This window comes from Acipenser ruthenus, chromosome 19 (genome assembly GCF_902713425.1).
Source record: "Acipenser ruthenus chromosome 19, fAciRut3.2 maternal haplotype, whole genome shotgun sequence".
Classification (NCBI taxonomy): Eukaryota; Metazoa; Chordata; class Actinopteri; order Acipenseriformes; family Acipenseridae; genus Acipenser; species Acipenser ruthenus.
In genome coordinates this window covers 30,390,711-30,412,793 of record NC_081207.1, presented here as the reverse complement: position 1 = coordinate 30,412,793, position 22,083 = coordinate 30,390,711, and the positions used below count along the sequence as shown (strand labels likewise).

Genomic DNA, 22,083 nt, shown 5'->3' with positions numbered 1-22,083 from the left:
CTGATGGTCAGGCATGCAGGAATCACCAGAATTGCATTTCAGCACCAGGATGTGCATTTTCATCAAACATTAACACATACAACCACAATAAACAAGATACAACCAGAGGTGACCTTTCTGCAGATCTTCTTAACCAATACATGATCCAGGCCCAACATGAGTTCGGTCTCGGAACTCATTTTCAAACTGACCCAGTTGTTTCTATACATGTGGCCCAGTTAATCAGCACTCAGTTTAGCAATTGAACTTCGCCACATGTACCTGGGCTTCTTGAGCTGGAGTTAACCCCTCAGCGAAATCAACTGAACAGCCTGCCATGGTCTTCACACTGCAACAAGCACCATTAAAGTTATGATGAATTTTCAAAACAAAGTCTTTCGCAAGGCCAAGGGCTGGCTCAAGAAAGGCCCAACTAATGCACAGCGGGCAGAGTACCAATATTTTTTTGTTTGTTTGTTTTTTATTTTGTTATCTTAGGAAGCCATACACGGCTCATTTCTCCATTGATAGCCGCACCAGTTGTTTTTAGAATATTACAACACTGCCACCTTCTGGTAACATAAGGTAATGCCAACCTACACATTAGAATCTTAGTATTTCAGTATGTTGTTTTGTTTATTTAGCAGACATTTATCCAAGACGACTTACAGAGACTAGGGTGTGTGAACTATGCATCAGCTGCAGAGTCACTTACAACTACGTCTCACCGAAAGACGGAGCACAAGGAGGTGAAGTGACTTGCTCAGGGTCACACAGTGAGTCAGTGGCTGAGGTGGGATTTGAACCGGGGACCTCCTGGTTACAAGCCCTTTTCTTTAACCACTGGACCACACAGCCTCCGTGTTGTAGGCACAGTCGTGTTTATTTTTATCTGTAAATGTAAGTGGAGTTCTGGTGTTAGTTAACCACTCACAGATACAGTAGAAATGGAGCATGGAATGTGTGTTTATCAAATACAGGTGGGCAAAGAGATTTTAAAATACATGGACTCAGAATAAATAAAGTGAGAACTGACATTAACTCTGCTATGCAAAGGTGTTTTATTAAACTTGGTTAAAATGATAAGAAGCTCAAGTACTGGTCTCTTATAGTTTAACCTTACAATTATTTGTTTTAAAGTTGAAGTTATAGCACTTGTGGACACACACACACACAAAAACAAGACTCGTGAATTGAGAAAAAACAATATTTTATATTAAAAAAAAAAGGAAGCTGATAAAATAATTTGGTCACAAGAGATTTCCCCTGAAAATGAAAACTCACACAAACATTTTCTGAAACAGAACTCTTTACCGACTAACACAAAGACAGAGCTATCCTCTTAGTCTTCCAGTGCTTTCAATCATTCATCTATCCCTTATAAGAGCTTACTGTGTATACCATGTGGAAAGCATAGCAAAGTGTGCTGGAGATATCATGGTAAAGCACTGAAGAAGGCACTGCAAAAACAATGGTAAAGAGAGTGACAGTACTGTACATACATGTGACAGTACTGTACATACATGTGACAGTACTGTACATACATGGTATAAGCATGATAAAAGCTGAGCAAACAGCAATTTCACCATTGCAAACTTTTATAAGGGATCAGAATGCCACTGGATTCCTACAGATTTTTAGTAAAAAAAAAAAAAATATATAAAAAACATAGAAATTTTCAAGTTCACTCAGAGATCAAGCAGCCACGTTACTGTCTGTTTTGCAATGTGTATTTGCCCTCGGCTTGCTCCTCATGTAAAAGAGGCTGCTGAACCTGGCCAGCATTAAGAACCTGATGTTTTTTATGATGTTTTTCAGCTCAGTTCAGAACTATATATATATATATATATATATATATATATATATATATATATATATATATATATATATAGGACAGCAGCAGCAGTTACAGACACAAGAGCCTTAAATGTCTTGGCTTTGCAGCTCTATATATGCATAGGGGCAGTGTCGGGTGATGCACTGGGGTTACGGATTCTGACCTCTGTCGGTCAGACGAGATGAAGGTAAAGGATGTACAACCATGAATGCAGACGAGCCCGGCTGTACACAGCATAATAAATAACACCAGTCAAGACGTTTTTAAATAATACCTCGCGTTTACGAACGTAACATCAGCAGTGCAAACAGGATATCTAAAGTGCTTTCATTTTGTGAGATTACTGTAGGTTGCAATGAAACCAGTCATCACATTCATTAGATTTCATCTGTTGAACAGATCCAGTGCGTTGTAATAGCTCGACAGTTTTCTCACCCTGCCACTCCACAGTGCTGGACAGGGGTGTTTCACACTGAAGAGAAATTCAGTCTTGAATCTTTATCCTGGAGAGCCTGAGCGACTTCCTTTGGAATCTGGTTTTTCCACAGTCTAAATGAAGAAATATGTAAAGCATAAAAGAAGTAAAGGGTTATTAAGGGATTATGCTTCAGGTTAAAAAAAAAAAACACAATATTTTAGAGATCATTACAAATCACACAGGAAATCAAGCAATCATCGTCAAAATCCCAGTTCACATCTGTGTTTAGATGTCACCCCGATCTTCAGCTTTGTCTTGTAGTCCTCTTGCTGTGAGAGTAGATATCTCTTTTACAAGAAGATACTTCAATTCTAAAACAGGTTTTTGAATCACTCACCTCAGTACTTTCACAGCAGGGCAATTCCGAAGTCTCTCCGCTAGTTTCTTCGCCCCCAACTCTGTAATTTTATTGCACTCCAAACTGCAAAATACAGAGCCTTTCATTTTTGTACACTTTTGTGTCCAGTAATACATTTTTCTACTACAGATTTTTTTATTTTTTTATTGATACAACTATAGCAATATCAAGCGCTAAATAACGTCTTCATACTCTCAACACTACAGAGTGAGGAACTTTTTAACTAGGTCGAATCTGGACTTGCAAATCCTGGTGAGGATAGCAGGAAACAATCCTTATTTATTCATGGAATGACCACAACTCTGGGATTAAGAATTCCTGCTAGAATATATATAATCTTCCAGAGATCTCAAGACTTCTGTAAAGTGTAATAATCGGAGGTCCATGTGTTTAATAAGCAACAAGAGCAGGCCTGTGCTCAGCAGCTGGGAGGCTGTGGGAAGGCATGCTGGCATGCAGAGGGGCTGGGTGAGACAGGTTTCACTGTACACAGAATGTGTTCTTGTTGTTGATACTCACTCCAGTTCTTTCAATCTCTTCATTCTGGGCAGAATCTCCGCTATCTTCAGAGCAGCGTCATCCCCAATGTAGTTCCAGGACAGACTGAAATCAACATGACGTGTGAAAGAAGAGCTAGATCAATACAATCGGACAGAGTTTCGTGCGGGGCTGCAACAATACTCTGATGAAATAGCGTCAATGCAGAAAGGTGACATCATACTCACTTGACTTCTTCAATGGTAGGGCAGTGGCCAAGGCTGACAGCAAGGTGGATAGAATCACTGTCACTGATGTTTATCAGCTTCAGACTGTGAACAGAAACAGAGTGTTCAGAAAATGAATAAAATAATAGCAGCGAATCCACACAAACACCCCTGGACTATCTGAAAAAAATCATACATAATGCACATTCACAAACATCCCTTCAATGTTAGTGCTCACTCAAGTCAATCTACTTATTCATACTGAGAGAACGCACTTGTTTCTGAATATGGATTATAGACTATTTTTGGCTTGGGTTTGGACACCTCCAGTCCTCCACACAGACAATTATCACTCTGAATATTATTAATTTTTTCTGATCCAAAGCAAGTTGAACAGAACATTTCCCAGTTGTTCTTTTTATTTTATGAAGTTGATAACCTTGGGATTATTTAAATTAGATGACACACATTTTCCCTCTCATACCCTACATTGAAGAGGAGTCTAACTAGGTCACTTTAAATCTCAAAAACAAGAAAGCAGAAAATCTCCTGCTTGCACTGTGGTTACAGATCCAGGAAAGCAAGGAAGCTGGCTCTGAGTTTAAACAACCTACTCCAGTTTCTTTAAAGACTTCATACGGGGCAACGCGTCTGCAAGATGAAACGCTCCTTCTCTTCCGATCGTGTTTTCTGACAAACTGAGGGATAGAAATAATGCACAAGGTTTTGAACAAATCTGAACAATGCTGACGGTAAAACGAAAAGCTGAAGGTACTTCAGGATGCTGTGAACCTGAAGTAGGCTCGTGACGTATTGACTAATTGTATGATTACCTTTAACCATGCCACTGTATAGCCAGGACATGACTCTATTATTACCTCATTAACACACTTTCAGGGTCCCCTGTTGGCAGCGTAAACGCAGTCATCGCTATCTCAGTCAACGTGAGAGTGACCTACCCAAGAGTATGCTCAATGCTGCTGTAGGTATGGTTCTTGCGCCATCTCCAAGGCAACTCTGCCACGGGCCCCCATTGCCCACAGAGTAGTTCAGACTGCTGTGTCTTTTATCAAAGTAGAACAACTGAACAAAATCTTACAAAAAATATCCTATTTTCTACTAAAGAACCCCACCTGTTTAATCATGCTTGTGTTTAGAGAAATATGTGCATTATTATCATTTATTTATGTATTTTCTGTATTTCAATCCAAATTTAATTTGTATTTTGCCCAAACAGCGAAGTTCCAATATTTCTTGACACGACAATATCGAATCGCTGGGCATTAGATATGGAACAGCGTAAGCAAGCAGCGTCTGTGCTGAACTGGAAGTCTAAAGAGGACTGAAGAGTTGCTCTTACCTGATTTCCTCCAGCTGTTTACAAGTGGGAAGCATTTGGGCCAGTTTCGAGCCACCATGTGGAGTGATTCTATTAGCCTGAAGACTGACACAAGCACAAAACATGAATGTAACTTCTGATGTGATGTTAATCCAGGCCCGGAGGCAGTATAGAGTCCAGACACAGATTGCTGGTACAGCCACAGAGCACATTTGTTTTAGCAGTCAAATGCTTACGACCATACGAAGCCTGCAGTAGTTCCACAGTTGCATTCTATAACACACATGTCCGAATCATGTGCTTACTGTATAATGATTTAGTATATAGGTATTCAAGGCAGGTCTGCAGTTTTCCACCCTCTACATAGGTACTCAACAGAGAGCAATCCAGTAGGTGGCGCTAAAGTACTAGTGTCTGTACATTGCTTAAAGGTAGACTAGCAGGACTCAATGTAACTTGTTCTTTAAAAAACGCACTCAAAAATATCTTTAAAACTTTCTAAAATGCTGCATGCATGCATTTTGCGATTCAGTCAATACATATCTTGCACACGACACAATGCAGATATTTGCAGTTACTGGTTTTAAACTGAACGTACACACTTACCTTAAAACCTTTAGGTGTGTCATGATGGGCAAAACGTCAGCCAGCTTAACTGCAGCTTCATCACCAATGCTGTTATTTGCCAAACTAAATAAATATAATAAAAAAAAAATTATATATTATATATATATATATATATATATATATACACACATACACACACACACATTAACAACTACTACATAAAGACTACTTGCAAGCCCTTGAATGAAATGTCTATTTTGTTTATTTCTGGTTTGATAACTTTATTGGGAGCTTGTTTCATTCCTGAAAGAACTGTGAATCCAGGTCATTGTGTTAGACTTTGTCTCAAGCTCTGTGAATACTGGTCATTGTGTTAGACTTTGCCCCATGCTTTGTGAATCGGACCTGTACATAATGAGTCGGAGTCCTTCTCAAGTGCAGGGGCAGCCACAGCCAGGTGAAGGACAGCTATCTCTTGCTAGTGTAAACACGTTTATATGTGTAAACGAGGAGAGGGTTGTCTTTACCAGATCTCTTCAATAAGTCTGCAGTTTGAAAGAGCGTCTGCAAGTTTCTTTCCACCTGCGTCACCAATGCTGTTCTGAGACAGGCTGAAGAAATAACAGATTACATGTCATCAATACAAATAAAGCAGACTGTATGAGCATCACCGAGGCCCCTTCTTATATACTCCTACTAGTTATTATATATATACTGCCTATAATAACTAGAGCTGAAGGAAATGTGCAGATCTTGCTTTTAAAAACGTGATTTCGGTCTTTCCAGAAGCCCACGTTATAATTCTGGATGTGATTCTATAGGTTTGCTCATTCAATCAACGTGCATACATTATAATTCCAATAACCACTAGGGTGAGTACGGCTGCCACTGAAAGCGATCCTCCGATTCCCCAGAGTGCTGACAGAGCTGCACTGTTAACCTGCCTGATTTTTCGAAGATTCTTCCAGCCAGAAATGTGCTGGACCAGTTTAAGAGCTCCCTTGTCCCCAATCCGATTGTTTCCCAGACTGTAAAAAATAAATAAAAGCAAGGAATGACAAGCATGCATAACAAACATGCATTGTGAAGTTTGATTAGAATATAATTCCTTTTTTTTTTTTTTTGCTTTTGGTTTCAAATGCATTTCCTTGTTGCTTTATTATTAATTCATGAAATCTATTTTTTAGCATTTTTAGATTTTAATAACAGGGAACTTACTCTATTTCTTCAATTCGGGTGCACCACTTCAGGGAGTCCACCAGGTAAACGCCGCCCTCCACGCTTGTGTTGACGTCACTCAAACTGAAACAGAAACATGCCCAATGTGAGGAGTGACGACACAGGAGATGAACTGTAATGTGAGGAGTGACGACACAGGAGATGAACTGTAATGTGAGGAGTGACGACACAGGAGATGAACTGTAATGTGAGGAGTGACGACACAGGAGATGAACTGTAATGTGAGGAGTGACGACACAGGAGATGAACTGTAATGTGAGGAGTGACGACACAGGAGATGAACTGTAATGTGAGGAGTGACGACACAGGAGATGAACTGTAATGTGAGGAGTGACGACACAGGAGATGAACTGTAATGTGAGGAGTGACGACACAGGAGATGAACTGTAATGTGAGGAGTGACGACACAGGAGATGAACTGTAATGTGAGGAGTGACGACACAGGAGATGAACTGTAATGTGAGGAGTGACGACACAGGAGATGAACTGTAATGTGAGGAGTGACGACACAGGAGATGAACTGTAATGTGAGGAGTGACGACACAGGAGATGAACTGTAATGTGAGGAGTGACGACACAGGAGATGAACTGTAATGTGAGGAGTGACGACACAGGAGATGAACTGTAATGTGAGGAGTGACGACACAGGAGATGAACTGTAATGTGAGGAGTGACGACACAGGAGATGAACTGTAATGTGAGGAGTGACGACACAGGAGATGAACTGTAATGTGAGGAGTGACGACACAGGAGATGAACTGTAATGTGAGGAGTGACGACACAGGAGATGAACTGTAATGTGAGGAGTGACGACACAGGAGATGAACTGTAATGTGAGGAGTGACGACACAGGAGATGAACTGTAATGTGAGGAGTGACGACACAGGAGATGAACTGTTCCGAGTCACATCACTCTACTAGGCTGTAAGCCTTCCCTATTACGTGTGTGACAGTGTGATGTCAAACTCACATTAACTTCTTCGCTGATGTCATACTTGAGAGCGCTTCAGCAAGGCAGGTAATCCCCTGGGGATCAAGCGGCAGTGCGTCCAAGCTGTATCCAACGAGAGATACTCATGAGATACTCATGAAATACTCAGACATGTAACCTACACAGGAGACTAATCGTTTGAATAGAAAAAAGAGGCAGCTGATTTGTTACAGCATGCATATCAATATGGTAGACACATGGTTTATAGGGAGTCTGCTGTGTGTAATAAACTGTAAATGAATTGAAGCCATCAGTGCAAGTACTTGATTAGTTGTACTTTTGGAAATTAGAAACCCTTGTTTGAAGTTTCTGAAAGTGATGGTAATAAGAATGAACGGGGGATTTATCTGACTCCTGAAGTATACTGCTTGGAGCCGTGTGATTATATGCCTATCGTTAAGATCCACTCATTTACAAGACTCTGAGAACATGCCCTTGCTCTGAAACCTTCAATGGTACAGCCAGTGTGTGCAGATACAGTACTACCAATACCAACCACTAGGTGGCCACGTGCAACGTAAAAATGACCAGGCATTAACAGCTCTGCAGAAACGGCGCAGCTTACTTGATCTCTTCTAAGGAGGTGCATTTGCAAAGCGCTTGAACAAGCACCAACCCCCCCGTGGAGGAAACAGCACTGCAACAGGAAATGCTGAAAAAAACAAACAAACAAACAGGCAAAAGCGGCACTGGGATGGCAACTCAACATACCCTTATAAAAGTATACCATGGTAAATTTGCAAGTCATTTTGCAGTTTTCTTATGCTTTTCCCATGGTTATACTGTGCATTTACCATCGTTTGCCATGGTTTGTCATGTTTGTAACTTCCCACTCTGTGCTTTACAATGCCTACCTATGCTTTACAATGCTTTTGCTATAGTCATTTTTATGGGGATACACATACTGTAATACTGTACTGTGTGTAAATACAATTCAGTACATCATGCAGACAAATTCATTTACCATCTAATCAACTCTGAGCACATCATGCAACACAGTGGAGCTGGAAAGCTCGTATTCAATGCATACTTTATCTGTCTGAGTCGAGACATTCCTGGAAGGATATCAGCCACTGCAGTCGCTCCTGCATCCCCAATCTTATTGTGTGACAAACTAGGGGGAGCAAAACAAAGTAAAACATGCAGGCATTCTTGTATCTGTGCACAACGTATAGGTTTTGCTTCATAAAGTCATTAAGTTGCAAATTCATTTTTCTTTGAAAAAATCAGAACACAAGCCGTATTTATGGAATTTGATACATTACATTTAGACTTGACTTTTTTGCAGTTAACAACATTAGCGTAAAACAATACAGTTAAAGAGAAAATTAAAATAACAGGTAGATGCCGGTTAAAAAAAGTAGCCTGTCCACAAATGAGGAGAGGACAATGTAATTTAATGGGGTAAGGATTAAGGACAAAGGCACTTAATGGGGTAAGGACTAAGGACAATGTAATTTAATGGGGTAAGGATTAAGGACAATTGCACTTAATGGGTTCAGGATTAAACTCCTCTGGTACTTACTTCAGGCTTTCTAAACTGAGGCACCTGGACAGACCTGCAGCCAACTGCACCATTTCATGTGCTGTGGCTTGTGTGGACTCAAGGCTGGAATATATATAACAGTTACTATGTAATTATATGGTTACTATGGTGTAATAATGCAATTATTAATGTTTCAGTATAACTGTGTAATTACTGAATACTATCACAATGGGAGCTTCATTATTTTAGCATGATCACTAAAGACACAAAGCAAAATATGAGGGACTTAGAAGTACTATATAATTAATAAAATAAAAATGGCAGTAGTTACTAAGTAGTTAATGAATAACTGATGAGCATTCTCTGATTACTCTGTAAGGTGCTTCTTGTAACTGAAAGCATCACCAAGCATGTTATCACAGAAACACATGAAGAATGAAGTGTTACTATGAAACCGCTCCCTGGGTAACGTTTGTAATGAGCTGGCAGTAACACAGGCTTCCTCACCTGAGTTTCTTCAGTCTCCCTAGAGAAGGGAGAATCTGTGACAAGGTGACTGCTCCCATGCTTCCAATGCTGCTGTGAGACAAACTGGATAATGGAAGGAAGTTTTTAGAGATCAAACACAGTACAGTACAATACAGTACAAGACCACTGATAGGCTCATAAAAATATAAATGTGTTTTCTACCAACAGAAGTTAAATCAAGGTGAAACAATTCTAAATCCCACTTCTAAATCCCAATAACAGCACTAACTGTAGTTACAGTACAGTTACTCTGTAAGGACGCATGCAATTGGAACGTGCAGTACAAGTGGAATGTCTCACTGGGATTTTAAATACTGTTATCCCACGACTGCAGGACAGGGTACAGTTTGAATAAACACATGTCACAAAGGTTCCCATTCACAGCACAGCTTGCCACAGTTAGTGCACTGGCTGCCATGGAGTCTGAACACAACACTTACTCCAGTTCCTGTAGCTGCAAACAGTGTTCGCCAAGGGATGTAAGAAGAGGAAGATTGTGGTCTTGCAACCCACAATGAATCAAGCTGTGAAATATACCAAGAAAAAACAACACGTCACTATACTGGAATAATATACATTAATGTGTTGATTTCAAAAGAAGAAAAGCTGTGCTTCCCTCACCTTTTAACAGCCGATTAACATTAATGAATGCATGTATTTAATACCTGCTGAAAAACACTTCTTAAAAGCAATTGCTAGCACAAGTATCAGCACAGCCCTAGTGAACAGCGCTATGCTTTCCTGTAATAGAAATGAATGTCACACAACTAGAAAACTACCAAAACAGACACTATTCTTCAATTAAATATACAGGATTTAATAAAAGACTTGTAGCACCTTGTATAGTTATAACAAAACTGTTCTTACCTAATTGATCTCACATGACACCCTGCAAATACACTAGCTCTGGAGCCAAGATCTCTGCAACACAAACCACAGGGCACAGTTAATAAAACCAACACCCATTCTGTTTAAAAGCATTGCCAGGATTTGACATGCCACCTGGGAGGGTATGAACCAGCGAGCCTGCACACTGCAAGCAAGCATCTTAACCATAATGCAGAAGAGCCGGGCTCGTTTGCATTCGTTGTTTTAGAGCCTCTAACCTCATCGCATCTCACTAACAGGAGACTGTACACAATCCATAACGACAGTGCATCACACAACACTGCCCGTCACACTGTTCCCCTTTAACCTCTATGACAGCCGGGTCACGGCACCAATGTAAGAGGGCTGGGAATGAACCTCGTGCACAAGTACTGTTCAGTGTTCAATAAACAACAACAAAGCAACACGCGAAGCGCGGAAGACTGTCGGACTGTCAGGCTGTACCTGTTGGCTGCAGAGTCCATACTTCCTGTCGTGGGCAGATTTGGGTTTTCCATTGTGATGTGGACAGTGTTTTTATGAACCCTGAAAAAGAAAGAACATGCCAGTTTACATGAAGACGAGTGCACAGCACTCATTACCCTTAATTATACTGCAACCATCAAAAGAGATCTTTATTCGATGAACTAAGATATGCAGACGCTAATTTACAAGACCTCAAAAGTCTCTTCTTCAGGTGGAAGTGGAAATTTAAAGAAACAGGTGTTATTGTTTACGCTTGCATATACTGTGGATGGCTGGTGAGGAGAGCGTTAGTTAGATGTGAACGCTAAATGGCACCACAGATAACTTCCTGAAATGATCAGTACCACAGTCTTATCAAAGCAATTGGTAGTTCAATGACCAATGCAGGTGTAACAGGGGGAGACCTGTGCTGACTCTTCTGACGTGTTCATAGTGCTGCAGGGAGAGGGCAGCAGCTCGTCAATATCTGCCTGTCAGTCATGGCAGTGACACGGAGAGGGGGAAGAGTGGGTGTGCGGACTTTCCTTCTCTCTGAGTGGCTGGGAGGCGGGTCTTGGGGGAATTGCTGACCCTATAAGTTTCATTCTGCTGTTCCCTCAGGTCTGCCCACGGAGACGTAAAACGGCGTGCGGAAGCGCTGGAGGAAAATCAGCCGGGACGAAAAATTCCGGCGAGACAAATAAATAAGAAAACAAAGAAAAGAAAGTTTTATCGGTAGCGGGGAAAAAACTCTTGGGCAGCCCCGATAAAGTGGATAGCAGGCTGAGGGAGCCGCTAGAGTAGGACGGAGACCCGGGCCGTACGAGTAGCGACGGTTGGGGAGAAGCTGCCGAGTGCAGCACTTTTTATTTTGTAGTTTTGTTTACTGTGTTTTGTTTTCTCTGTTTCTTTTGCCTTTTGATTAGTATTTTTTTGTTCTAACCTCTGTACTCTGTACCGCTCCGGTATAGTTGTGGCTCTGTCGCTACCATAGCTGGTACGGCAGGCCACAGACAACAGCGCCCTCTGCGGGCTGAACCCAAAATAAGTTTCTAATAAAACTGGGCACCTGTGCGGTGTTTTCAGCCTCATTTCTGTCTCCTGTGTCAGTGAATTACCCACCACCCTTCCACAGCAGGATATGTATTATTCAAAACAATATTCAAAACGATTATTCAAAACGATATGCAAAGCAAACAGCAGCTCTGCACTGAGAAGTTGTGAACTCCCCTAAAATTTGACAGGAAATGCAAGAGCATATTGATATTTCATCAACCAATGAAAACAGACAGGAAAATGTTCACTTTGCAATAACAGATTACAACACCATGTTACACAAACAACTGAGCATGGGGGGGGGGGGGGTTGAAACTGTGAGATTCCAAATCTAGAAAAAAAGTTATTGAAGGCTAGAACCCTCAACACTTAATAAGGATTATCTTATCTGATCTCCAGTATGTTTGAGGATTAGTTTACCTGATCTCCAGTATGTTTGAGGATTATCTTACCTGATCTCTAGTATGTTTGAGTTGAGCTGAATGCATGCGAACACGAGACAAACAGCCCCTTCAGATTGAATCCATGGCTCTTCAATTCTGACATTAACAACAAGATCATTGTATGTTAAAATGAAAACAAAGCAGGCAGGTTCACAGCTAGAAGCAATCACACCTGAAATGATGTCATGCTGAAGATGACAAGGGCTTTGAAGGATAAGAGGATGAAAGCTCAGGGTGACGGGCACATGCAGAAACGTGGGTCTCATTGGATGATGAAGGGGGGATTCAGAAAAGCAGACAAATATTTAGCTTCATCAATGCATCCCTCTGTAACGGCAGAGGCTGGGAGCGAATCTCGGCACTGCATTGATCCATGCATCCCTCCCTCAAAGCAGACTTCTCTTCCTACGTCATGCACTCATGCTCATGTACAGCATGGATCTTACCTTACTGTTAGCACATCAGGGCAGCCTTTTAACTCTCGGACAAGATTTACAACAGCCTCGAAAGTCATGCCATTGTTCCTTATTCTGGTAAAGAAAAGACACATAAAACACACAGCGCTTTTAATATTTGAATGCAGCCAGACTATTCAAGAAGGAAACTCTGTGGGCGTTAAAGTGTAATCTAATAGTACAGGTATACCGTGTGCATTCAGGAACATTAATAACACTCACTGCAGGCTCCTCAGAGATTTCAGATTAGCCAACGCATTCTGGAGAGCTGGAAACCCCTCCTTCTGTAGTGTGTTATAGGACAGGCTAAAAAAGAGGGGAAAATAAAAGGGTACTAGGGGTGTGCTGATACTCTTACTCATAACCGCATTATCTCTCACCTTTACAACTGAGGACCATGGCTTTTAAAACACTCGATGTGGATTGCCTTTGATTGGTACTCTATTGTAAAGCTGATGGAAGGACAGCTGTTCTTGTTTTGACACAGTAATGAATGGATTTATTTAATACCTGCCGATAAATACTTCTTGAAGTGCGAGTATCAGCACACCCCTACTGGATAAACACGAAGTAACACAGCAATACTTTGTACGTTTCTTTAACACAAGTTCGAGTCAAGCCAAGAAAATATATAAATAAAAAACAGTAGTTTGGACTAAACAGCACTGATAAAAAGTACTGAATCAAATAATGGGTAGGAAAAGTATTTGAAAAGCTCCGATGCAACACGTTGAACTTGTTTCAAGCTGCTTTGTCTGTGTGTTACATGCTCTGCTGCGCGACTCTCTCTGTTTCAACACTCACTCCAGCGTCACTAAGTTGGGGCTCCTCTCCAGAATGGCAGCCAGCTTCACTAAGTGTTCCAGCCCAAAGCTACATTCCTTGAGACTGCAATAGAGGACACAGTTACACAGAGGATACTAAACAGGGCGCACACACCTGGGTATGGACTTACTTTAGATGTACTATACATATCAAGATAAGAATGAAGTGTTCTTCATTAACTAAACAAACCAACGTTTTGTTAAATATTCGTCAGCTGCTTGTTGTAATAAAGTCAGCTGACATCACAGCTCTGGTAGCAATGCAGGTGCTATACAAACACAGGTATTACTAATGTCTTGTAGGTTGCAGCCCTAAAGTAATGCAGGCAATACAGTTAAAAACCCCTATCAGAAAAATGAGCACAAGAATACAAGAATGAAGCCAACACACCTGATGTGTCTGGGAACTGCAGAACAAGGTCCTGCCTTGACCCTCTCCGACACAGAAGCACAGTCGCCTTGCAAAATACTCCTAAAATAAAACACATGTGTTTGGAATACTGCCTCTGCATGCATGTGGAGTGTGGATGTTCTATATTAACACTGTATACTATCTACACTGTGGCAGATCTGAATGCTGCTGTTTCCGTTACCTGACAGCCCCACTCCTTTCCTCTCCTTGCATAAACCTTATGAGGGATTTCTCTTCTGTCCCCAAGCTGCACAAAGAACAAGCAAACAAGACTAGATTAGTTCATACAATGGCACGCTTTTGTAACCTCTGTGGTCGACTATTGTAGTTCCTTGTTTGCTGGTCTCCCTGATGCCTCATTGCACAGGTTGCAGCGGATACAAAATGCAGCAGCAAGAATACATACACACACTAGGTCTATTTGCCATATTTCATTAGCTTCCTGTGAAGCAGAACATGGATTTCAAAACACTGCTCCTCCCTTGGAAGGCTATTCATGGTTCCGGCCCTGCCTGTCTGCGTCAGTTACTTACTCCCTACAAACTCTCCTGCTTTGAGATCCGCAAACGATGGCCTCTTGGTTATTCCAAGAAAAACTTGATAAAAAACCGGCAGTGCAAGGGCTTTTACTGCTCATGCTCCCTCTCTTTGGAGCTCGCTTCCAGGTTCTTTCCGGGATGGCGAGCCTGCCAGTGTTTTTAAATCTAAGATCAAAGCGTATCTCTTTGTTTTGGCCTTTCACTAGCAAACAGGTTGGTGCACTTTTGGCTTGCTGTTTATTTTTGTAAAGGGCCCTGGGACGTTTGCACATAAAGGACACTATATAAAAGGAACTGTGTATGGTATGGTAAAATGAAAAAAAAGGGAAAGGCAAGGATCACAATTCAAATTCATAATAGATCAACCATGAAGCGCAAAAACAAACAGAAAGTTCTGAACAGAATGCACAGAAACTGAAAGGGTAACGTCCATGTGTACAACGTGGTTTCATATTCAATGTCTGGACCAATGCCATTTTTTCGCAGGCAGAGACAATAAAAAAAAAAGGCTCATCTTACCAAACTTCAACTTCCACAACACGGTTGCAGATGCTCATGGAATCCACCAAGTACAGAACTCCGACTTGGGAGAGCTTATTATTGTTGAGACTGAAGAATAAAAGGGAGAGACGGTAGAGGATAAACTGTATTTATTTAGTTTTGTTAAAGGTTGTTTAAGCCCTGTTCTAAATGACATGTTTGAACCAATTACACCTGCATCCCTGATCTGTACCAGATGAACGGCTTCATTAAACCTGGACTGCAATTACTAAGTATAAAGGAAGCCTTGTGTTGTCATGGCAAGCAACCATTGTGCTCTAAATGAGTCACATGCCAAGACTGGAAGCCATTTATTAACATGCTGGTGAGGAAATTAACCCCAGGAACCACAGAAAAAAAAGGTTTGATAAAGTAAATGATCTCTCAAAGTTATTTAACTAACAAATATTTATTAAATATATTCCTGACATCATGTGTGAATTCTTCGAGACTCCAGCAAAGGTTTATGAAATTGCTGGATTGGCGTTATGATTGCAACTCAGTGTTGAAGTATTCAGAAAGACAAACTCACTTGACAGCGTTTGAAATCTGCAGTCTAGGTAAGAAATCCAAAAAACACTTCACTCCTTCATCCTTTAGTAAATTGCTGGACAAACTGAAACACAGGTTCAATTCGGGAAATGACATTACAAGCATTGCACTCAATTTGCAAACCACTAAAATGACTGTTTCATAAACAATAAATATCAATAAACCCTTTATCCTTTGCGCAAATAAACAATGAACCACCTGAAAGCGTGTAGCAAACTAAAATGTTTCACTGGAACACTTTAAGGGGGAGATTCAATCACATAATACAGCATTTGTGTTATTTCCCTGTTGTACAGCGACAATCAATAAAACTTTCAAGAGGCGTGTTTGAGACTTTCCCTGAAGCAATGGTGAGTCTTTGGGGTAAGCGTTTCTCATTGTTTCTCAATGATGAACGCAAGGTAATCTGTTTACCACACACAGCTGTAAACTTACTCCACTTCAGAAAGATGAGAACACTTTTCCAGTATCCCAGAAAGTTTTTCTACGTTCTTCTTGTCAAGATTATATTCATTTAACCTGCAGGTTAGAAGAAACCCAATAATGATCACATCAGTAATGTTTACAGCATAACAGTGCTCTGTGTCTGTAAGAAGCACCAGAACGCTGGGTGTTGAAGCTTCAATACCAGAACACAGTTAGAAGGGCTGGGTGTGGAAGCTTCAATACCAGAACACAGTTAGAAGGGCTGGGTGTGGAAGATTCGATACCAGAGCACAGTTAGAAGGGCTGGGTGTGGAAGCTTCAATACCAGAACACAGTTAGAAGGGCGGGTGTGGAAGCTTCAATACCAGAACACAGTGAGAAGGGCTGGGTGTGGAAGCTTCAATACCAGAACACAGTGAGAAGGGCTGGGTGTTGAAGCTTCAATACCAGAACACAGTTAGAAGGGCTGGGTGTTGAAGCTTCAATAGAAACTTACTTGCAAGTTGCTTGGTCTGCTTTCATTTTCACAAACTTTATGAAGGCTTCACCTTTGGGCCTGTGTATTTAAAAAACAAAAAAATGAACAAACACAGAAACAAAACTGAAATGTAGTGCTACACAACGCACATTCATAGTTTTATATACAGAAAATATACTGGTTAGGTAAAGGAAGCTACAACACTATGACGTCTGCTTAACCACAGCATTACAATCACCACAGAACCACAAACCTGGGCACTGGTGAGCCGTTCTGGGCACTTTTGCAAGCCAGTGATTATGTAGGCATCTATGATCGTTGTTTGGGCCACAATGCACATTTTTGGAGAGGAACAGAACTACATAAAACCAGCAAGACTCACAACATTAAGCACAGCTCAAGTATGTATTATTTCTATTCCTCTACTTGTTTAAGAATGAGTGGGTGCCTGGCGAGGAGCTCACCTCAGTTCCACGGCTCTGACACGCTCACAGTGCAGCAGAGACTGCACCAGCAGTAACGCTCCGTCTGTTGAGATTCTGGAGTTGCTAATGCTGCACCAGGGAAGTGAAAGAAAAACTGTTACAGAGGCGTTGTTCTGATTCTCAATTCATGAGTCAAGAGAAAACAATGTCACATCCTCTCAACTGCGAAATGCAGCATGCATGAGCGGTTACAGCTAAGGTATCATAACTACTGTGTTCGTCCTCTTGTTAAGATTCACTTTGTCGGGTTACTATGTGACTCCATGTACACTAGGACAGTTTGGGACAGTTCAGGTTTTTCAACTCACACCACAATGCCTCGGGTACCTTTCACAGCAGGACTACACTTACCACAATGCATTGAGGTGTGAGTAAAAGTCTGAACTGTCCCAGTTCACTGGTGATTTCTAAAAACCAAGAAGAATACATTAGTTAATATAACTGTGATGTTTTGTAGTCATATCAAGGTGCTCTTTAAATAGGATTCACTGAACCATACACTTCAGTACAATTCATTTCATATGCCTTTTACAATTGCTGTGAAGGGAAGAATTGCATAAATCCTTCTGCTTACCACAAGCCAACACTTTCAGTAAACAAAAGTCTTACTTCAGCAGTTTTAACGGCTGCAGCTGCGGTAGATGGCTCAGGAGTTTCTCTATGGATTTATCATCCAGCACACTGTCAGAAAAACTGGAAAAGAGAAGATGAAAAGCATGACAATTACATTGTAAACAGCTAATTAATATAAGAATGTATTAGAAAACTCAGTTCACGAGTGATGGGAGACAAAGCATTTCCTCAACTCTGTACCCTGCTTGAAAATCCTTATTCATAAAAACAGAACAGGTTCAAATCTGTTTTGGTGATCTCTGTGTGGCTGACATAAATCACAACACGTAAAACCACCACACACACAACTGAGGTGCGCTCACTTGCACAGCTGTGAGATGAAGCTCTCACGGCAATCTGCCAACCAGCTTCTCTAAATTCAATTCACACACACACACAAAAATACAAAGAAATACTCACTCGAGTTCTGCCAGTCCTTCACACTGCGTCAGTCTCCTGCACAGTCTGTCCATGTTCCTTGCATCAATGTCACTCTCCCTAAGACTAAGCACCGCACAGCGGTCAGTTAGTCAATAAATAATCACACGTAGACATCAATCGCACAAAACAGAACGTTTTCACTAGCAACATTACCTGAATCTCTTTGAAAAGCCCTGACCGTTTTCATGCTCTTCAGAACAGGTCCCCGGAGCTTCACTGAGTCAGAACACATTGAGAACAGAGTTTCACAGAGTGGGACAGCATTGAAAAAATAATGTACAGTTATTTTTAAAGGGTCTGTCCCAGAGCAGATGCATTAAGTGTGCTAAGGACTGGATTCTCAAAGCTATTTACTCTGAATGGGCGTTAGCGCACTTTTTGTCTGAAAGGAATAAACACCATTTAAAGTTCTAAAAGGAATAAGAAACAACTCCAGGCTATTCACAAGCGACTAAAGTCTGAGTTTTTTTTTTTTTCAGGTTTGGTATTTTTATTAGCTGCGTTTTTATTATCCAAAAGTGCGAATAGTGCAAATGAGGGTTATGACTGTAATGATGATGGATAGTTCATATTCCTTACCTTACAGGACTTCTGTGAAATTTTATGAACAGATTTTTACCACCTCCAGAACTAAAACATAAATAAAAAAGCAATTATATTAAAAACAATATTTAGCCTGCTTGACATGTTCCAGTCTCTATAGTATACTACACTGCTTTGCTTTTACCATAGTATATTGCAGTCAACTTCTCCAAGAGCTGAATGACTCAAGCCCAGTGATTTCCACAGCACCTGTTTGTATTGCCAGTGTACTGAAAGTGTGCTACGTACCTCATGTCAACTTCACAGATGTTTTTGCACGTGCACAAGGAGCCCGCCAGGCAGACAATGCTATCCATGGTGACCAGGTTATTACTGACACTGCAGGGAACAAGAGACATTACAACACAAACACAACAGGAGCTTCATGATTACTTCATTTCAGTGGATAGCAGATTTAACAATGAAGAAGGACGGGCTCTAAGGTAACGGATGACATCATCAGGAGGAAGGACCCTGAGGGACTCTGTCCTCTGACCTCACTGCATCAGGAGGGCGGACCCTGAGGGACTCTGTCCTCTGACCTCACTGCATCAGGAGGGAGGACCCTGAGGGACTCTGTCCTCTGACCTCACTGCATCAGGAGGGAGGACCCTGAGGGACTCTGTCCTCTGACCTCACTGCATCAGGAGGGAGGACCCGAAGGGACTCTGTCCTCTGACCTCACTGCATCAGGAGGGAGGACCCTGAGGGACTCTGTCCTCTGACCTCACTGCATCAGGAGGGAGGACCCTGAGGGACTCTGTCCTCTGACCTCACTGCATCAGGAGGGAGGACCCTGAGGGACTCTGTCCTCTGACCTCACTGCATCGCTGGCCCTCATGATTCCGGTTCTTATTTCCTCTATTGGTCTGATCTCTGTATTTCCAGGAAGACTCACTTGATGACTCGGACTCCTTGCAGTCCCGGAAGGTGTTTGATGAGCCTGGCGAGTCCTCGGTCTCCCAGCGCGTTGTCTGACAAGCTGCAGGGTCACAAACACGGGATTAGTTACTCTGTGTGTGTTTCACACACGCCTTCAATCACAAGTATATCTCTGTACTGTCTACTCACTCGAGCTCCTCCAGATCACTGCAGAGCTTCACTGTCTGAAACAGCTTCTCAAGATGCCTTGGTTGAATATTACAGCTTGTCAGCCTGCAAAAGATAATGTGAGGCATCAATAATATTACTACTACTACTACTAATAATAATAATAATAATAATAAAAAACATCATCATCATCATCATCATCATCATCATCTTCACTTAACAATACCTGAGTTTTTTCGAAACCTTTAAGTTCTGTTTCAATGTATTCCCTCCTGAGTCACCTCCCTTTGCTTCACTGCAAAAAAAAAAAAAAAATAGGGTTGTGATCATTTATCTGCAGTTGTGTAGTGTACGGTGATGACTGCTTCTCATCCCCCAGTCTGGTACCACAATAAGACTGGTAATTCCATTAGTTTAATCCAATTGCTGTAGTGCCCACTTCCTGTCTGCTTCCAAAAAAGTACGGCATGAATCTTTATAAAGTTTGCATTAAGAAAATGTTTGTGGATTACCTGTCAGATGCGCCTCCTGTTGATGATCCTGCAAACCTAATAACTGCTGTTTCTGGAGATTTATGTCTGTAGAACAAAAACGTAAGTTAGGAACGTGGGTCAGAAAAACGGATGACATTTTGCAAGTTGGTGTGTGGGCCTCTTTCCATGCATGTGTTAATGCAGACTGCTTTACTTTAGGTCACTTAAAACACAGCCTGCTGCATGCAAATTGAATCGCATGCAGCACTGTTATTATCTTGACTGCTGCCTGAGTGCGCTGGCACTGCGCTGGTAGAAAGTCACGCACACTTTTCCGTAGCCTGCTGCACACAGACAGTTACAGTGGGAAAAGTGATCTGTATCTGATCCAAGGCAGTATCTTAACGTAATCCTGTGTATAGCAGCCTAAAGAAATCCAGCAGGGGCATTCAGCAAAGCCCTCGCTATTGACATAGAACCATAACATACTGAAATCCACCAAGCTTCATTTAAAACAACGGAACAGCTATGAAACAGTTACAGTAACAGATGGGTTGAGTCTGTTGTATATATATATATACAGTGATGGAGGGTGTGTCTCAGAAAGGAATCTGACAGCTTCTGTATCCCACCTCACCTCTGGTTTGGCTGTGACTCATCAGTGGACACTTCGTTCAGACGGTTATCTACCCGCTCATCTGTTGCCACAATATCTCACAGGCTGAGCTATCAAGATCCTGGTGTATATTTTCAGTTGCCATTCAGGTTTTACTCTATATGAAGGTCTTTGCTTTTGTAAAAGAGCCTGTGGTTGAATCACAGCTCCTGCAGCAAGCTTGCTCATGCATTGCACCATGCAACCATCAATCATTATTAATATTAAATGCATCGCAGTTAATAATGTCTTCTTGTGGTTTTAGATTCAAAGTGAATGTCATTTTCTGTTTCAGTCATCACTTACAAAGGTAACAATATAAGAAACGAAGTCAAGTAGATAAGGCGCTTTAATATATTCTCTGGGGTACATTGAAGAAGGCACTAGCCAAAACAGGGTCTACTTGCCTTAGTTTAGAATAGTTTTACCTTCACATTATTATTGAGCATTCACAATACAGTACAATGCACCTACAATAATATGCTGTGTTAGTTCATGATAACTGATGAAACTCAAGAGGGAGGTATCTAAAATCACAGAGGGGAAGAGGTCTTGGGGATTAACTGCACAGTCTCCCTGACTTTCTTTCCTATAGTCCCAAGTTGTGCCCACACAGTAATTTAAGGGGGATGTGATTCCACTTTCAAATTGTAAAATTATAAGTAAGAAGTAGCTGTGACTCACTTGGTGTACAGTTTGGAGAAGCATGTTCAGACAAAAAATATATATATTTTCAGGAAACAAAACCATTAATTTATTTAAATTACATGGAACAGAATTCTGGTTTTTTGTAGCAAAATAGTCCCAACAATAGCTGGAAGTGAATGTTCTGAAAATGATTATTGCATTGCTACATGTGGATTCTGATACTCTAAAAGCACCGTATAAAACGTGCTTAATAGCGACCGTTGTGCAAAGGAGACTAAACAAAAGCATGCTGGGAAGCTTTAGAGTACTGACTGCATGCAAGGCCTTCATGATTACTGACAATAACTATCCATTCATACGAGACAACAGAACAGACAGGTCTGTCAGGGGGTGGGTGGCGGTCTCGCTTACCTGCCCTCCACTTCAACCACGTTGGGGCACACATTGAGGGAGTGTGACAGCGAGCACAATCCCTCTTCCGAGAAGTGGTTGTTACTCAGACTGTGAAGGGAATGGTACAGAAAAACACAGGTAATTCAGTGACAAAAACCAAAGCGAAATCCCACTCTCTCTG

At 41.3% G+C, this 22,083-nt stretch overlaps 1 protein-coding gene across 3 annotated transcripts in view; it reads right to left on the bottom strand.

Moving 5' to 3' along the window:
- Positions 1-2,181: 2,181 nt before the first annotated feature.
- Positions 2,182-22,083, bottom strand: part of LOC117424319 (protein NLRC5-like) — a 41,702-nt gene continuing 21,800 nt past the window's right edge. For 2 of the 3 annotated variants that reach the window (XM_058992828.1, XM_058992827.1), the window contains exons 22-60: positions 21,921-22,010; positions 20,246-20,311; positions 19,960-20,028; positions 19,755-19,838; positions 19,582-19,665; positions 18,933-19,022; positions 18,681-18,731; positions 18,255-18,317; positions 18,081-18,164; positions 17,658-17,741; positions 17,028-17,117; positions 16,582-16,641; positions 16,095-16,178; positions 15,640-15,723; positions 15,087-15,176; positions 14,210-14,275; positions 14,008-14,088; positions 13,597-13,680; positions 13,015-13,098; positions 12,784-12,867; positions 12,347-12,433; positions 10,839-10,919; positions 10,374-10,427; positions 9,947-10,030; positions 9,486-9,569; positions 9,018-9,101; positions 8,523-8,606; positions 8,058-8,144; positions 7,472-7,555; positions 6,481-6,564; positions 6,207-6,290; positions 5,790-5,873; positions 5,302-5,385; positions 4,717-4,800; positions 3,971-4,054; positions 3,378-3,461; positions 3,172-3,255; positions 2,632-2,715; positions 2,182-2,365 (exon numbers count right to left, since the gene is read on the bottom strand). In XM_058992828.1, coding sequence (XP_058848811.1) covers positions 2,284-2,365; positions 2,632-2,715; positions 3,172-3,255; positions 3,378-3,461; positions 3,971-4,054; positions 4,717-4,800; positions 5,302-5,385; positions 5,790-5,873; positions 6,207-6,290; positions 6,481-6,564; positions 7,472-7,555; positions 8,058-8,144; positions 8,523-8,606; positions 9,018-9,101; positions 9,486-9,569; positions 9,947-10,030; positions 10,374-10,427; positions 10,839-10,919; positions 12,347-12,433; positions 12,784-12,867; positions 13,015-13,098; positions 13,597-13,680; positions 14,008-14,088; positions 14,210-14,275; positions 15,087-15,176; positions 15,640-15,723; positions 16,095-16,178; positions 16,582-16,641; positions 17,028-17,117; positions 17,658-17,741; positions 18,081-18,164; positions 18,255-18,317; positions 18,681-18,731; positions 18,933-19,022; positions 19,582-19,665; positions 19,755-19,838; positions 19,960-20,028; positions 20,246-20,311; positions 21,921-22,010 — 3,139 coding nt within the window. In that variant the 3' untranslated portion in view covers positions 2,182-2,283. The remainder of the gene's footprint in view (positions 2,366-2,631; positions 2,716-3,171; positions 3,256-3,377; positions 3,462-3,970; positions 4,055-4,716; positions 4,801-5,301; positions 5,386-5,789; positions 5,874-6,206; positions 6,291-6,480; positions 6,565-7,471; positions 7,556-8,057; positions 8,145-8,522; positions 8,607-9,017; positions 9,102-9,485; positions 9,570-9,946; positions 10,031-10,373; positions 10,428-10,838; positions 10,920-12,346; positions 12,434-12,783; positions 12,868-13,014; positions 13,099-13,596; positions 13,681-14,007; positions 14,089-14,209; positions 14,276-15,086; positions 15,177-15,639; positions 15,724-16,094; positions 16,179-16,581; positions 16,642-17,027; positions 17,118-17,657; positions 17,742-18,080; positions 18,165-18,254; positions 18,318-18,680; positions 18,732-18,932; positions 19,023-19,581; positions 19,666-19,754; positions 19,839-19,959; positions 20,029-20,245; positions 20,312-21,920; positions 22,011-22,083) is intronic. The other variant, XM_058992829.1, reaches the window with a different exon arrangement.